General features: G+C 39.0%; 1 protein-coding gene across 1 annotated transcript in view; it reads left to right on the top strand.

Moving 5' to 3' along the window:
* Nucleotides 1–18831, top strand: part of TSNARE1 (t-SNARE domain containing 1) — a 469759-nt gene that overhangs the window by 406983 nt on the left and 43945 nt on the right. Inside the window, exon 12 of the mRNA XM_031591285.2 lies at nucleotides 2453–2568. Coding sequence (XP_031447145.1) covers nucleotides 2453–2548 — 96 coding nt within the window. The 3' untranslated portion in view covers nucleotides 2549–2568. The remainder of the gene's footprint in view (nucleotides 1–2452; nucleotides 2569–18831) is intronic.

Below are 18831 nucleotides of genomic sequence, written 5' to 3'. Positions count from 1 at the left end.
GTGAACTTTCCTGAGATCAGCCAGGCTGTCAGCTGTGGGTTCTGTCTCTACTTCCTTGCCTTAAAATGAACCCATAACCACACTGATGTCTGGAATGGAAGATACTCTTTAAATGGTTCTATTGTCTTGAAACTTCCGTAGAAATATTAGGACCTTGGTGTTAAGTGAAAGGTTTGAAGTTTTTTCTGGTCTCATGTGAGCATGGCTTTGATGGGTGTACTAAGACTATCTATAAGTAAAATATATATAAATGTAGTATGTGCATAGTGCAATAATTACCCATTTACTGAGCAAGTTAGAGATCCTGCTGGGGAAAAATATTTTTTCATTAATTGTACATGCATACCTGGGAAATCTAAATCATAGCATATGCAAGTTGTTTAGTCCTTAAATTTCTGATGGTGATGTGTTTTCAATGTGCCATGATGTCTGGGGGCTATTATGAGTCACAGGACTGCATTATTTGTTTGCCAACTTCTCTCCACAATGACAAGACATTGTTTATAATCTCAGTTTAGCAGTCACTCTCTGTTAACCTCAACTGGGGATAATTACCAGAGTTTGCTGTGTTTACTATTATAATGTATGCTGTTTATTATTGTGTATTCCTCAAGGTCCCTATACTATGGTCTGTAGATCCTATCTGGTGATCAGAACAATTTGCCCTACCTGCTATGTGCTAATGTCTTTCTTCACTAATTAGGGCACTGAAAAGCTTGCAAGAGCTATGCAATCAATCTGAGGCTATAGATTCCCTACTAGCTCCCAAAGGATACCTACAACCAAGTGTTGCATCCATCACCTCACCAACATACAGGATTGTCCTCTTCACAAGACAGGGCTGGTTAAGTGCATGGGGGCTATAAAAAGGACAGTGTTACTGAATCTCATAAGAGATGTAAACAGAATAGGAAGCATTATCCTGACTTGCCAGCCAGGGCAAGGTCATAAAATGTTAACCTAAATATCAGAATACAGGCTTGGTCCTTTCTCTCTTACCCTCCAGTGAGTCTGTTTATGGTTGAGTGTGATGGTTGCTTTACGGTCTTTAAAAAAAAAATAAATCTATGTGAGGCAAAAACAATAGTGAATGTAAATTTGCAGTGATAGAGCAAAATAAAGGAACCTCTCTGCAAAGGGTCTGAAATAAAAGCCACCATACGGTCTTTGAAATTCTCATTAGGAATATTAGACTGCTGCTGGATGCTAAATTGCTTAATGACCTATTAGCATCCTCTGCTGACAGAGCAAAGGCTCTGGCATCGTTGAAGTGGACAAGGACATACAGATGTTTTAAGATAGTCTTCAGTTTTAAGCAGAGATTTCCTGGTTTGCTTTGGAATTAACTGAGGTTAAAAGAGGATTCTGTAGCAAAACTGTTGTCTCATGCATTCAACTTTCAGAATGCATCCAGTTATCCTTCCAGAAATGAAGGCTGCAAGTGTATAAGAAACATCATTTAATGGGTGAAAAAATTTGTTAAAGAGAGATGCAGCCATGGTACAACCATGTACTTCCCCTAGGAGTCATTGTAAACTCATTTAAAGGTATAAGCAAAGAGTTGCCACTAGGCAGAGTTACTGGGGAAGGGAAAGAATAATTTCCTGCCTTGCATACCTGACATAAAGATCCTCTTATTGAAAGCATCTAATTTTTTTCCAAACCCAAAGAAAACATTTTGGTGTGAATAACTGAAAAGCAAATGGAGAACTAAGGTGAACCACTAATTATCTGCTATGGGTGTAGGACAGTGTGGTATTTGTATTTCATAAAAAAAAATAATCTAGAAATCCACACTTTCGTAAAAGTCACCAGTTCTGTTGGTGATTGATTTTGGAGGAGAGGATGGAAGATGCATTACTGAGTTCCATGAGTTCCCTGGTGAAAGTCTACTCCAGCTCTGCATGGAAAAATAGATGGGCTCTGGGAGGGTTGCAAGGGAATGCAATAGTGGGCTGTGAAGTGTGGATGGAGGAGTTCCCTGGCACTTCAAGGCACTTGTGTAAGAGGCCAAAACTTCTATGGAACAAAATAGCTAGAGAAGTAGAGCTCTATGGGTAATAGCAGTACAGAGAGGTGTAAACCATTTAACATAGAATTTCAAACCACTGTTAGGGCTCATTACACCACTTAGGGAAAGGTATGAAAAGTAGGTAATATCAGTAATATCAACATAGTCTTCCCAATTAGATGGAATTTTTAGTTGGAAGATAGAGAACTCTGGACAAATGCAATTGTTTTATCAGGAAGGTGATTATATTTAAGGAGATTTCCCTTGAAAAGGGAGAAAAGAGGTCGTTCAGAGGAATGGATCATTATGAACAAAGACACAATTTCTCCATGTTGTTTCACATTGTTTTGTTTCAGATAGTCTCATTAATGGAAAAATAGCAAAATACACTCCATCTTCCTATTCAAATATCCATGCATTTATTTCTTTCTCTTCTTTCAGCTACGAGCCAGGAAGATGAAGTGCTGCCTCCTCTCTGCTGCTGTGGCCGTTCTGCTATTCATCGTCATAATCATTGCAGTCTCAGTCAAAAGCTGATCTGATGACTTTTTCCACAGGTAAAACCCTTAAAAATCTTTGTGAGATGATTGGGAGACAATTCAGGAACCTGGAAATGCTAAGAAAGATTTATCTTGGCTTGCAGGTTCAGGTCTGGCCTAGGAAAATTATTTCCTTTAAGGAGTATTTGAGCTTGGAAATAGCATCCTTAGTGAATCCTTAAAGATATACCGAGGTTCTGTTTCAAACTAAACAACTTTTTGTTGTTTTCTCCGCTGCCTTTGTTGTATTTCTTTTTTGATATGAACTTAGAGAAATACTAATGAATGAATCCTAAATCCACTAAATTAGAAGTTCTGAAATGGTATTGAAGACCACAGAATGACAAGCAGAGTAGGAAGGGGGATCCAGCATCCTACTGAGATGTTCCAAAGTGTCCCATAGAGATGTTGGAACCAAACCCTCTTGAGGGGTATGAAGATGCTTGGCTGGAGATAAAGCACAGACAAGAATAAAAAAGGGCTTCTAGTGGTCTTTGCTCTGGATCCACCCCCAAAAGAAGTGTTGGTCTATGATAGAGAGAAGGAGTTGAAAGCTTTCCAAGACAGATGATACATAAAAGCAACTTCATCCCATCTCTGAAGTACGTTTTGTGAAGAAATACGCTTTAAGAGCATATTTTCCTTCTTCTTTTCCTTCTCTCCTCTTTCAGTACCACAGGAAAATGACTCAGTTATTTTACCCACAATCACTATCTGATAAAAAGCATTTCTAGGTGTCTTTTGAAGATTGGGTGGCTATATTCACAGTGGTTATCATGTTTACAGAATATCTATCACCTAGAGGGCTCTGGTCATCTCTGCCACTAGCAGGGTTTCTAACAGCTGAACCCAGAACCCCAGGGTGGGATTTCCTGCTAGCTGCAGTTAGGGCTCTGAGGCAGAAAGCTGTGAAGGATGAGGGCAACTTTTGGTTTAGCAACCTCCCATGTCCCGGCCTCTGTCCTATCACCTTCAAACCTAGTAGATACTGCATTATTCTGAGGCTCACTGCAATCATTTCTGGCAATTTAAGCAGAGATTTTCTAATCTGAATGATCTTCTGGAAAAAAAAACAATGGAGAAAGAAAAAAGAATTGATAGACTTTGGTTATTGCTTCATTTTACAAGAGTTCCTCACTATTAGTATGGCTGTTCTTCCATCTCAGGATGAATTCATTGCCCTTTAATATGTCTTCTTTCTTAATTGTGCTATCAAATGAAATAGCAGGGATTGATTCAAAACAAATACTGAGACAATTCTTCACAAAGTGTATTTGAGCTGAGGAACTCCTTCCAGCATGATGCTGTGGATGGAAAAACTTGAATCTATCATGAGCTCTATACTATTGAATGCTAGGAGAAATGTCCATTAATTGGTTTTCTGCTCTTGCATACATACTAGAGTGTTTGGCCACTGCTAAATGAGGAAGATATCTTTTTATTTAATATATAAAGGGGTCATTTTATATAATATGTATGTGCATATATTAATTCTATATGTGTTTTTATACCTCCTTTACATAAGAGACACTGCTTAGGGATGCAGATAGTGATCTGTCCTGCTGATTTAAATCTAGAGTAGCTACAGTAATTTTATTTGCATTACTCTGGTTTTACTCTGCATAAGTCTGCTTTAAAATGTGATCCCTCATGGCAATTTGTAATATAATAAAATTTGGTTCATATGTGCTTAAAGATTCTCAGCTACTAGAATCACAAATCTTATCAACAGTTGACTAAATCTGGACACATTTTAATTTAAATACTTTAAGTAGATAGTCAGAGAACCAAAATATTCTAACAATAAAACTCCATCAGGAAAGTAGATTTAATCTTCTGTTAAGAGATCCATGTCTTGAGGGAAGTGAACCTAGAGATCTTAATGAAAGCCCTAGGAAAAATATAACTCTGTACTTTTTCTCATTGGTTGGGAAACTAATTATTAAGCTTAAAGCACAAGTTACTCTCCAGCACTACCAGAGAAGGCGAAGTCTGCCTTGAGTTATATGGGAATAAGTTTACTTTATAATCATTATAAATTATTCTTAATCCACATTGATCCCAAATGTTGTGTAGCAAAATTCACATTTAGATTTAGAAAATTTAAGAAAACAGAGCATTTTCAGAATTTCCGTGTTCATGATGAATATTTTTTCTATTCTGAGTTGCAGTGCAAATGGATTTTAAAATACAAGTAGATTTAAAGTTTCAGCTACCTCAACAAACTGTTTCATATAAAACCGTCTTGCATACTTTAGGGAGAGAGAGAACAGCTGGCTTTTAATGCATAACGGCTCTACATGACAGTTCAGAGAAAATAGAGGGAAGAAAAAGAGTTAGGGAAATGGTTACAATATACTCTGAATTGGCAGAGGACACATAAATGAATAAAACCTCAAGTTTAGTAATGACTGGCCAGAACTTCCATTTAACCCATCATCAAACTATTTTTTTTTCTGTGCTGAATCAGAAAGAAACCAAAAGAAGCACCACCAATTTACCCATTTGATGTGATTTAAGCCCAATTTGCATGATATCAGGATAGGTTTTTTTAACTTTAACAAGTGCAGTCACAATGAGAAATCTGAAGGTCACTATTCAATGAGTTAAAGGAATGAAATTATGCCTGCAGAATCTATGATCACTAATGATCATTATGATCACTAACATTAAAATTGTCTCTTCTTCCCTATTTCTACTTTCGCATTAATGATGCTGAATCAATGGTTCTTCTCAGAAAGACTAAAAAGCACTTATTTTTTCAAAACAAATCAGACATGAATTTGGCCATTCCTTCCATAGGACAGATCAGTTTCTGAGTCTTGGAAAACAAAGAGCACTTTTCTCAATCACTTTCCCAAGCAGCAGTGACACCATCAGCTGCTGTCTAAGTGCGTGCAGAGAGACCAGCTGTTCAGGAGAGCTCTGAGCCCTGACTTCTGCCTGATGAGCCCCTTGTTGTAAGTATGTCACTGCTCCCTTGGGGCGGTTTTGTCTGGCAGACAGAGGGTAGAGCATCTATGGAAGACGTGAAGAAACTCCTGAGGCCTTATGTCTTTACGTTTGTTTGCTGACACCTCAGGAAAATAGCCCAGGAGATTTTGGGTCACGTTGCTCATATCGGAGCAACACTGCAGCTGCTCATTTTGCTGTTGTTTTGTCATTGTTTGGTTTTTTTAATTTACATCAGTAAACATCTGAAAAGAACAGTACCACAGTAGCAAGCTAAAGGAGGTCCCTCCTTTAACAATGTCTTTGTCTAGTGTCAGGATTTCTTAGCCTGTGTGGACTTTCCGTGTCATCTGTAGTTTGTGACTCATTTGGATGAGTGCACAATTACCTAAGATGACAATCGAGGCTGTTGGAATCCCAAGTCTAGGGCATTTTTAATAGGAAAAAAAAGAAAGATGTCAAATTTTTAATAAGATGCTACATGTACATTTGGAAAAAAATGCTTTGCAGTAACAACTTGACCATGTATTTATCCAAAGAAAAAAGACTTAACTGTTTTGCACCCTTTTCTTGGCAGAAGTCGTTGCAGCAGAAGGTGTCTTCCCTTCTTCTAAGACACATTTCAACATTTCACATTTCATCCAGGAATCATAGAATCACAGAATGGCCTGGGTTGGAAGGGACCTCAAAGGTCATCAAGCTCCAACTCCCCTGCCACATGTAGGGCCACCAACATCCATATCTAATACTACACCAGGCTGCCCAGGGCCCCATCCATCCTGGCCTTGAACAGTGTTCCAGCACCTAACCACTCTCTTGGCAAAGAACTTCCCCCATATCCAACCTAAATCTTCCCTCCCTCAACTTAAAACCATTTCCCCCTTGTCCTGCCATTATCTACCCTTTCAAAGAGTTGACTCCCCTCCTGTTTGTAGGCTCCCTTTAGGTACTGGAAGGCTGCCATGAGGTCAACCTGCAGCCTTCTCTTCTTCAGGCTGAGGTTGTAGGTGAGGTGCTCCAGCCCTCAGGAAGTTCCTTGACAACCACTAATGCATTCCTTTCTTGCTAATATGACCATTTTGAAACATTATAAACTTTTTAAATGTATACTGAGGAGGGAGTTCCACTCTTAATGCAATCAGCATTTAGTCCTCAATGTACAGTTAAAAAAACCCAACATATTGGCCAACATGTCTACTGCATGACTGCAGTACATATGGAAAAGCAATAGTCAGGCTCCAAATATCCATTTTCTAAACATGTAGTTGTCTCTTTTTGAATTTAAATTGAATTAATCATTATAGAAAACTGGAAAATATTGTCTTAATTTGTTTATTTTTTCTCCTTTGCAATCATAATTTTCTTTGCCTAATTAATTTATCGGCTTATTATGTGGATAAATGTTTTCCTCATCCTGACCAAAGAGAATGAGATTCAGGCAGCTGATTTTATACGGTCTGTCTTTAGTTTTTGTTTTTTCTTTACTTTTTTTCAGTATTCTGTTTACTACAGCATCCCTGTGGGCCTACCCCTTGTTCTTTGCAGTGCAGTAGGAGTGATAAAAGTTCCAGTTGCAGTCACTATGAGTGCTTGGAGGAGCAGAGGAATGCCCCTTCATGCCATCCATCCTAGGGATGTAAAGAGCATCTTCATCTCAAAGCTTTATATCTTCAAGTTTGAGACCAAGACAGCAAAATATATTTTTGTTGGGCTCTTGCTGGATCAGCTTCAGAGCATCTATTCTAATGTCATTTGTGTTGTACTTTTCCCTCATGGCAGCAGGTATTGTTAGGCACAGAGTACCATGCTATGCCAAGAGGAAACACTTCCTAGACAGGACACATCAGTAACACACCAATAAATGCAATCAGAGCCCCTGTCTATTGGTATAATGAGGGCTGTTTATGGCAGAGAGGGAAGCATTAAGAAGTGGCTTTGTGTTCAGCATCACAGTTCAGTCATTCCTGCCCATCAGGGTACAAGTCTGGGCACCCTTTTCAGACACATGCAATAGGAATTCTGATCTTTGCCTGGTGCATCGTTGGCCTGATGATGTTATGTCACAAGAACAGAGCATTTCCTACTCAGAGTTTATCAGAGCTGTAATTCAACCCTAATGAACTCTACCTAACTTAGGGCAAAAAAAAAGACAGCTTTAATTCATGATATTGCTTTTGCTGTTTAACTCTGTATCATGGGGCTGGCTTTACTTATTGTCTCTGTCTTTACAAGTCTGTGTATGGCTTATTAATGTCAGAGGTGTTTCAGTTTTCAACCTTCCTTTAGCCTCTTGAGCTCTATATGGTTTTTAATATTTTTGACTGCTGTCATTCAAATTGTAAAATAATTCACCCACCTGCCTTGCCTGTGGCTTTCCTGCAGTGCTTGCTCTACAGCACCATCAGAAATCAATAACTTTACAATATTTTTTTTTCCTTATTTCCTATTATTTTGTGAAGTTAGCTGCATTTACAGTCAGGTGTCAGCTCTTGTCAATTCAATTCTTGTCTTGTAGTCTATAATTAATTGCTCAGATCTTGGCATCCTCACTCAATTTTTGCTCTGGCAAGGAAAACTGAGGTGCATTCTGGTTCTGCAGTAACTTTTGTGCTTTGAATATAAACCAGTCAGAAACGAGATCTGAATTTTCACTGATTAATATTTAATGGGTCTGGTTTTAAGATTTGGCCCAATTTCTTAATTCAAGCTAACATTTATATTCTTCAAGCCTTTTCTGATTCCATTTCCAGAGGCCGCATCTGCATTTCTTTTAACTAAATTACTTCCATGATAGCCATCATGGAAATGGATCTGTGGTACAAACATGGAGAAGAGAGAAATAATCACCAGTAGAAAATGAGATTTTTAGGAGATAAAAGTCAGCCTTATGTGAAAACCCTTACAAAATAACAGAGCGAGAAGGGAACATGCCAGGAAATAGGTGAATTTATTCCTAAGAAGTTCCCTGAGTTTTCACCAATTATACAAACCTTCAGTCAGATGAATATTTTGATGGGATATCACATGATCAGCTTACTGTGGTTGAATGCATTTCAGATTGACCTTGATAGCTGTCCGTCTGCATGCATTTGGGCCTTTACAAGCATCACATAATGCCAGGTTGTTGATTCTGCTGTGAAAAGGGCTAAAGGAGGATGTATTACGTTGCTTTCATCTTAAACTGCAGCTCCTGAAGCTCAATTAATGTATAGTAATATGAATTCATTGGTTTGAATCCAGAGTCAGTAGGACTCCTGAGCAATCAGCAGCTTTCTTTGTGATGTTTCAAGTTCCTGCACTGGTTCTTTGTAATTGGTAGGAAAATGGAGTATTCCCAGTAAGTGACTGTGCACAGTGCTGATCCTTCAGATGGATGCAAAGTCTCTGAGTTCACAAAAGGCATTGCATGCATAAATTATTTATGCTTTGCAAGGCCTTTAAACTTGAGCCATGATGACACACTTACACAGATGTGGTCTTCAGTTCAGTGCATTTGGTTTCTACCGAGATAAAAAACAGAAGCACTTGATTTCTACTGAGATAAAAATAATAATTAAAAAAAATTAAAATCAAACAAACAAACAACAACAACAAACAGAAACATGGCCATACCGTTGTTTTTGAAAATGGTTCAGACCAATGATCTTTGGCTTAGACCAGTAACCTTTCTGGATTCATATTCTGTCTTATTTATTTGTGAAAAGAAAAATTAACATCTGCTGGAATTGTGGTCGTCACAAGTCCTTCTATTAACTGCTTTAATCATATATGGCTTTAGGTACCTAACATTGAAATTTCAACTTGGAAAAGATTGTCCTAAGTGAATGTCCAAAACCTTTGAATGAGTCAGAAACAAATGTCCACTTCCCTATGGATACTTTCAGTTCCTTAGGAGGAGAGGTGTCTGGTTGAGGGAAAATGAATGTTCTCAGTATGATGAATAGCTTGGGAGAGTTGTCTCAGACATAAATCACTAGAACTATGAGAAGGGAGGATTAGGCTTTTTACACAAGAGACACAGATTTATAAACTGCTCAGCATTATACAACCGTGTTGAGTGATACTTTCAGTTGACTGTGCTTGGGTTATCAGTTTTATTTAACCCCTCCAAATCAGAGAGATCTTGGTGTTGTGGGAGGGACAAAAGCAGAAAAAAAAAAAATTGTGCAGGGGAGTTCTTTGTTTATCCTGGTCTTTCTTGGCTCTAAATGGTGAAAGGACTATGAGTAACATATGAAAGAGAGAGTTTGAAGAAGACTTTATTGCTGGCACTTGAATTGTTAGATAAATATTCACTTTCCCTACTCATAGTATTAATGTGCTATTCATGTTGGTTTTCTATTTTTTTTTCTCCCTAAGTAACTCATAAGTTCAGTCTTAACACTATAGCTTCTGAGCACTCTTTATTCTATCAAAACAACATTGACAGTATTGAATCTCCAAAATCAACTGCAAATCGGTAGGCTTTTTTCCCTTTCTGTGGACATGTACAAAGTCGTATTAAATAGAAGCTTTGAGAAGACCAGGTTTTGACATATTTAGGTATTCTACTTGTCTGTATTATTGAGACGTAAATATGAAAAACTTCTCTTCAAAAAAGACATACAAAACAGAATTTCTTTTGAGGGAATAGTGCAGCATATCGCTCACAGATGCCATTCACCATATTGCTCTTTCCAAGCAATTACAATGCTCTGGGAAGTATTATTTAAACTGGAGAGTGAAATCAGATAAATGTTAGATGGCTCATTCAAGGCTATTTCCCTGGGCTCCTTATCTTCTGGGCCTTTGGGAATAAGAAAAAATGAAAAAATCCCACATGACTGTTGAGTTATTATTTAGTGGTTCCTGTGCTTTCAATAGCTACGCACATATGTACCTTCTTGGATTTACTTTACCAATATCCACATCTTGGTAGAATTATGTCTGTTTAATGTATAAATAATAAAATTCTAATCATCTTTCTCTCTGTGACGTAGGCTTGCAGGCCATCTTTAAAACAAAAGTTATAATTCCACCATACTCAGTGGATTTTCTGAAATATCCTTTGTATTTTCATTAGGCTTTAATAGGAGTTGGACTCTTGCACAACAACCTTTCATTTGCAGAATATGTTTCTGCTCTCATAATGACCTTTTCAGATGTTTTCGGAAACTTTTGACTTAAGTACTTATTACAGAAAAAAACTGTATTTCCTAAGAAATTCTAGAGAGATGGCTCTTTTACTTCAGAGTTTGGTAAGGAAGTTGACACATTATTAATTCCCTAATTAATAGCCATATTTTTACACTGAAATAGCTTTTACCATTACAGTGTCAAATGACTGTGCTGTATAGAGCATAAACCATTTTCATTTTTGCAGAACTAGGTCATTGGGAATTTCTATGCTGAGAGCCTTTCTCAAATGAATCTGATCATCCCCACAGAAGACAAAGTTTCTTGCTACTGAAAAGATACACAAAGTAGACTAGAGGTAGAGATAGATCATATCAATTTTCACATTAGAGTGGTTGATTGAATTACCTCTCGTTAGCTGAACCACTCTGGCCGTCCATGTACAGCCATAGAGAACACAGAGAAAAATGCAGTAGTTTTAATGTCATCAGAACATGCTGACAGAAATAACATCCCAACCTTTGCTGCCTCTCTGCTGGCAAGCAGTAACTCATTAAATAACAGTAATTTAATCCTTTTTGATTGTCTCCCTAGTCTTTAGATAAAAAAGCCACATTGTCTGTAGAACATTTCAAGGCATCTGCTTTTTTTTCTTAAAGTTCGAGTGCTTAAAGAAGAAGAAGCACACAGCAGTATTATCTTGAACACCTGTGCAAGTTTAGATTGAAGAGATTTTTGAAAAGAAGCTTGCCCAGTGTAAGGCTCTGCTAATAACTGCCTGTATTGCACTTTGCTTCTTGGTTGGACACCTTCTTACCTGTATAGAAGCCAAACTTCGGAGGTGCCGTTGCTTTACAGAATCACAGAATGGCTGAGGTTGGCAGGGTCAATCAGGGATCGTAGAATTGAATCATTAAGATTGGAAAAACCACTAAGATCATCTAGTCCAGCCATCACCTATGCTTGTTACCTCTCTAGACCGTGTCATTCAGTGCGATATTTACCTTTTTCTTGAACACCTCCAGTGATGGTGACTTCACCACGTGGGCAGCCTGTTCTAATACCTCATCAAATCATCTTGTCCAACCCCATTCCTCAACGCAGGGTCACCAAAGCAGATGCTTGAGGCTGAATCTGGCCAGGTTTTGAGCACCTCCAAGGATGGAGACTCCACGACTTACCTGCAAATAATGCTTCTGTGTTTGACATCACCCACAGTTTCTTGTGTATAAATGGGATTTCCTTCATTTTGTTTTGTGTAAGGATTGTTTTCCTGATGTCTATTTCTGTGTCTTGTTAAGGAGTTTGCTATATGAAGAGGCATTCTTGACGATTATTTTGAGCAAAACTACTCCTGGCTTTACAGCTACCATTTGTATTATGTTTACAACATGCAATTAAGGATTCCTATTAAATGTTCTGTACAAGGCAGATCCCAATAACCAATTTTTATTTACATTTTTTTCCAGAACACAGCATTAAAAAGAGTATAGAAGAGAAATTTAATGCTAGAGAGAAGCTATAAAATCTACACTTCAGCTTGTCTGAACAAATCTGGGTGTTTATTGGCCTAGAAAACTTTTTCCTTTGACTCTCAAATATTGTTGTGGTGTGATAGATACACAAACTTCCTGGAATCCCTTTAATTTGTGGCAACTTCTCTCTTATTGAGTTATACATTCAAAACATATCTTGTTAACGACCAGTATATAGCAAATAGTTCTCCAAGCTTATTAGTACAGAAATAATTGTAAGTGGCTGCTATAGTTCATTAAGGCTTATTTATTTTATAGTTCATTAAAGCTAATTTTATAAGTATAAAATGTATTTCAGTAGTTATTTTTGTTCCACATTTTTTAATGTTTCTCTGCCCCCTACCGCTAGAGATAGTTTCTGATTTTCTTCTTTGGTGCTGGATAATTTGCCACCGTGTTTACTGTGAAATACTTAGTGATGGCTCTTAAGCAACAGTTTTTCTGGGCAGTAGCTGATGCTTATCTTCAGCTCAACATGTGTTCCGTTTTATATCCTTTTGGGAGGTCAAAAGGACCAGACAGTTTGGAATCTGCTCTCTTGGTCCAGCACACTGAAGGTTCTCCTTGCTTTATAGACAGAAATTTCTCTTTTTCTTTTGATAGAATGTTAGTAAAATCCTTTAAAATAAGTTTTATCAATGTGAATGTGTTGTACGTTGTTTAATGTAATCTAAACAATCCAGAGGGACCTCAACAAACTCAAAAGCTGGGCTCACATGAACCTAATGAAGTGCAAGGTTTTGCACTTTAGTCGGAGTAATCCCAGATATGTATACAGAGTGGGAGTAGAACTTTTTGAGAGTAGCTCTGCAGAGAAGGACCTGGAGGTCTTGGAGGATGAAGAACTGAATATGAACCAGCAGTGTGCTCTTGCAGCTTGGAAGGCCAATGGTATCCTGGATTCAGTCAGAAGAGGGGTGGCCAGCAGGGGCAGGGAGGTGATTGTCCATCTCTACTCCGCTTTCATGAGGCCCCATGTAGAGTACTGCGTCCAGGTCCGGGCCCCCAGTACAGGGAGGATGTGGAGCTGTTGGAGAGGAATGCCATGAAGATGATCAGAAGTCTGGAGCACCTCCCCTACAAAGGCTGAGGGAGCTGGGCTTGTTCAGCCTGGAGAAGATAAGGCTGCCAGGTGACCTCATTGCAGCTTTCCCATATTTGAAAGAGGATTATAAACTGGAGGGGAATCAACTTTTTACTTGGGTAGACAAGGGGGAAATGGTTTTAAGCTCAAGGAGGGAAGATTCAGATTGGATATCAGGGGGAAGTTCTTTACTATGAGAATTGTAAGGTGCTGGAACAGGCTGCTCAGAGAGGCTATGGATGCCCCATCCCTGGAGGTGTTCAAGGCCAGGTTGGATGGGGCCCTGGGCAATGGGTTCTAGAACCAGATCTGGAGGTTGGTGGCCCTGCCTGTAGCAGGGGGGTTGGAGCTTGATGATCCTTGAGGTCCCTTCCAACCATTCTATGTTTCTACAGGTATCATCGTCGTTCAACTTACAGTTAAACTTGGCACACTGAAGAGTCAATTTTCCAGCCTGGATTTGAGCTATGTATTTCTTCATTGAGATGTTATAACACTGAGTTTTCTCTTGCCCTTTGTTCCATATCTTGCTGAGCCACAGGGTACCTGGTTTATCCATAGCAGATATGTGTTTGATAGATACTGTGTTGCCGCAGATAGTCAGATTTTTCATGGTTGGCATTCAGGTTTTCTGACAAATCACAGGGGAATATTCTCCATCTCTAATGCATTCCTGTTTTCTATTTGAAAAGAAACTTAACAGCAGCCTTCCCTTAAATCTAGTTGAGTTATCTCAGAGACTGATACACAGTTTGGCAAAGGGAGCCATGCACATCAGTGGAGACACTTGGGAGAGCTTGTCTTTTTTCTGATGTCTTTTCAACTTTCAATAAATACTTAAGTATGTATTGATGAAAAGATCAGAATTGGATCATTCTGCCTCTCATACCCATGTCTTTGCTGTCAATGCTGGAACTGTGCTTGTTTAGCTGTCTGTCTCAGCAGTTTTTTTACATGTGGAGCATGTGGAGCAACTACAAGACAGACAAAATGGAGGCTCCTTCTGCACGTCCCCAACTCCTGACTTGTAGAGATCCCTGGTTCAGATTTTAAGCTGGATCTGGGGCAAGATCTTTCTTTGAATTCCCATCTAATTAAAGGCAGGAGGAGTAGAATCATGGAATAGTTTTAGTTGGAAAAGACCTTTAAAGAAAGTTCAGCTTTCTTGCAAAGAAATGGATGGAGGTCTGTGAGGAAAATTGTTTTCCTCCTTTGTTGTGGGGTTGGAGGAACTGATGTGGCAATATTCACAGACTTTCATGGATTTTCTGTAATTCAGGTCCACCAGCAGAATTTGATTTCATTCGATTGTTGACAAATATAGAAGAAGGGACATCTACATTTTAAGATCATCTGATATCTTTGGTTTTTAATGCTGTGTTCCAAAGGTAACTTCAGTGTTCTATGGTGAGAATTTAATTTTGGTGATATCATTACACTTATCCCTTGCTAAAGCATACATAACTGTGTGTGTGTACAAACATGCACCCCAAACCTGATGTTCTCAGCAGCATAAAAACAGTCTTCAGGGGGTGGAAAAGTTTACAACTGTGATTACAGTGAGGATTAAAAGTACTGATTGCTTCACTTATGAATAGGAATGAACTAGCATGAAACTCAGCAGTCAGCCTTCTCTTCCAGTTTCTTGGAGCTGAAAGACCAAGTAGTGACAAATAGAGCATTTTGTGCATACGTTTTTATATGTTTACATGTTTTTTTCTTTATATCTGCATCTACAATGCATCTGTATTAAAAACAGACATTTTCACTATCTTACAGAAAGGGTAGTATTGTTTTTAATTGTTTACTACAAAACAAAGAGCTTTAGGGTTATTTCCTATTGTAATTAAGTCATGAATGCTCTCCCTCTGGGAACATATATGTAAACAAAAGAGATGGTCTTTCTTTCTATCTGCATTATTTATATAAGTGGTCATCAGGACTGCTTTTGTCTAAATAACTAGGAAGTTAGTGAGCTTACTATCTTGGGAATATGAACCTCACAATGAGACCCCATAGTCTGTTTTCTGTTAAGAGCTTGGTGGAGACAGTTACAGTATAGAAAAGCTCCTCAGTAGCCAGGAAATCAGATTTCCATCTTGCAGATCACTCCTCTACATTTCTTCTCTCATCCTGGGTGAGACTGAAATTCAAGCACCTATTTTAGTTGTCAAAGCACTTCCATGTATGAAGTGGTTTATGAAATCTCCAATAAAGCCAGTAGAGATCTGGATAAGGAAGTCTGAATACTAGTTCATCTGCCCACTTCAGAAGACTTATTGTGCTTATCAACACACGTTATATTGTCTTTTGAGATACTCAGAGCTATATCATCTGGACTCAGTTGTCAGTCCAGACGACCATGAGTGTCACTTGTCTTAGCTCCTAGTCCAATAGAGATGTCTTTTATATCCTAGGATGTTTGAAATGGCATGAGGTGGTTTATGACAGGCAACTGAATTGAGCACTAGAGGTTTGATGTGGAAAAGGTTGTTATGTGAATCTCACAGACTTTATTATCTGTCAGTCCTGTAACTGTAGATGTACACAGCACATGGAGACAGTGACATGCTTATGCCTGAAATAGGTCCTTGAATTCTGAATCCTCAATCATGGGCAGAAGTACAATTTAACAAAATGAAAGTGATTTAAAACGTGATCAGGAGGTCCAGTGAAATGTCCAAATAATAGAATCGTAGAAAATCCTGAGTTGGAAGGGACCCACAAGGATCATTGAGTGCAACTCCTGGCTCCACACAGGTCCACCCAAAACCAAAATCCTATGTCCTGTGTCTCAGAGCACTGTCCAGATGTTCCTTGAACTCCAGCAACTCAGAGCTGTGATGACCATTGCCTGTTCCATGCTCATCACCTTCTGGTGAAGAACCTTTTCCAGACATCCAGCATGATCCTCCCCTGACACATCTCCATGCCATTTCCTCAGCTTCTGTTACTGCCCCTCTGCTCACAGAATCACAGAATTGCCAGGGTTGGAAGGGACCTCAAGGATCATGAATCTCCAACCCCCCTGCCACAGGCAGGGCCACCAATCATCCCACCTAATGCTAGACCAGGCTGCCCAGGGCCCCATCCAATCTGGCCTTGAACACCTCCAGGGAGTTGTAGGTCCTCCTTTGAGGAGTTGTAGGTCACCATGAGTTCTCCTCTCCATCTCCTAAGAAGAGTGTTCCTAATGAAAAGAGGTTCTTCTGAGATTCATTCTGCAACTGTGCATGGGCTGGACTGAACATGAGCCAGACTGATAAGATTTCTATATACCAACTGCAAATTTTCCATAGAAGACTTGCTGCCTCGAGGCTCTAGAGTTTTAAACAGAGGAAGGGGCTGGAAACATTTCAGCTGATTTTAGCCAGAATGACAGATAAAAGGAATTGCAGGCCGGGGCTGCATCTAATATGACAGTAGCTCATCTGGCAGGTCCGATACTCATTTTCCTTGCAGCAGAAATCCAGAGTATATGGGTTTGCTGTTTTAGCAGGATATGACCAATCTTTTCATTCTTGAGATCAATATGATGCTCCAGTATTTCTTTTTGCTTCCTACAAAGGAGCAGTCATGGCAAGGAAGATGCAAAGATAATGAAGCTAGCGACAGTGACAAGCAGTGGGAAAGGTGATGTTGACAGATTATTCCGCCTACTTTCTCTTGCTCTGGTTCCCAAATCTTCCATCCAAAGAAAGCCTCGGAATGCTTTCTACCCTGGGCTGCTCAGTCTTTTCCAGTATCTCAGAAACTCCACTCTTTTTTTCTCTCAATATACCTCTCAACTTTCCAGCTTCTTTTTCAGGTAGATAAGAAATATTTTATAGTCAAACAAGCTCCTATAATGTGCCTGAAGTGGTAGAGAAGCAGCTCCAAATTTAGCAGTTGTAAACAACTCCTGTAATAATGCAGTTGTTATTTGCCTAGATGGGTTAGGTGGAAATTCTTAACTTAGGATGAGTTTAATTTAACTACAGAGTTTTGGTGATCCACATGGCTGTTTCCATGTTGATGAGCTATCCCATTAGATTACTTTGCTCGGGACATTACAGTAAGTTATGCTTATTCAGTGGGTATCCTGGCTTCTATATACTGTAAATTATGCTTATTCAGTGGGTATCCTGGCTTCTATATACTGTAAATTATGCTTATTCAGTGGGTATCCTGGCTTCTATCTGAGGCACATAAGGTATACAAGGAGATGGCTTATGATATCTAATAACTGCTTTTGCCAAGGAACAGTGAAGCCATTGTGTTTCCTCATGGTTTCTCATTGCAAGGAGTGTGAACACTGATCCCAAATTTAGTGTCTAGTTACTATGAAACTTGACAGAGTACAATCTTTCCTTAGTTGAGCTGTTCTGAAAACTAGGCTTTTATGTCAATCAAGTCATGGAGATCTTCTGTCAGAGTTAACCACGAGCACAAGTTAACTCACGTCTGTCTGTCTAACACTCTCACTGATGTCAGAGAACTTGGAATCTCATGGTGTTTCTCTCAGTGTAGTGGGACCACAGCCGAGTTCAGTGAGAGTAATCCTGCCTTTAATATTCACAGAGCTTTTTATCTATCATAGGGCAACACATGCAGGGGTGGGCGTAATGACCCTCCTTCCTCACCTACTTTTATTACAAACCGAGAAAATACCAGGGAAAAGTTCAAGCAGAGACTTGAGCACATGCTTAAGAATGAGTACATATAGCATTGTAGGAGCTGATGAAACTGTTCCTGAGTTTAGGGTGCCTGTTTCAATGGAAGGGCACGGGTGAATCAGAAGCACAGAGTGAGTCCATGAGTTAATTAAAATAAAAGTGTGTTCTTGCCCTCTTATATCTGCACTTCCATGTAAGGACATATTTTGTTTTTATTTTTCAGGCTATTCCATTCATGACTTTTCTCCATCCCCACAACCTATTCGAAAGTACTTCACAAACAAAACAAAACCAGCCCAAGTTTTTGGCTTGAAACCACAACTCAGATAACCAAATCCTCTGCTGAAATGTGTCAGAAAAGTTTAGGCATGCCAGAATTATTTTGTCAGCCTCTCTCTGGCTTTTGAGTAATGGACAAGGTTTTGCTTTCTGTCAGATTTCTATTTTAATTTTTTAAATATCCTTTTGATGAGCTTCCTGTTGGGTTTTTAGCTACTTATGGAAGAAGGTTAATTTTTTAATTGCTATTTCCAGTAAAAAAAGCATCACTTCAGAGATCATCTTTCTTTCATTTTTCCCTGCTGTTGCTTTACTCTTGACATTCAGCCTACTCAACAAGTCATGATGTGACACTGTAAAATCTTTATCCTGTCAAAGCCCTGCTGTGAGCACTGCCCAGTGCTTCCAGAATTTGCATTTAGCATCCATTCATATGACTTAAATCGGCGGGGTTTTCTTATCATTGAGTAGCCCTCCAGCTTTATAAGAAAGGGCACAAAGTTAATGAAAACAGCATTAAAACTCTATTAGCATTTAGTGAGATTATGAAGCCTTGTAACTTAATGTAAGTTTCAACGTTCTCTCTTAACTTGCAACAACTGGAACCTGCTTCAGCAGAAACAACCCTATTGTTGAGCCCCTTTGCCTGGTGAGAATGTTA

This window comes from Phasianus colchicus, chromosome 3, assembly GCF_987193195.1.
Source record: "Phasianus colchicus chromosome 3, bPhaCol1.hap1.1, whole genome shotgun sequence".
NCBI classification, from domain to species: domain Eukaryota; kingdom Metazoa; phylum Chordata; class Aves; order Galliformes; family Phasianidae; genus Phasianus; species Phasianus colchicus.
Note: the sequence above shows the minus strand (reverse complement) of the source record. Positions and strands in the feature narration are given on the sequence as shown.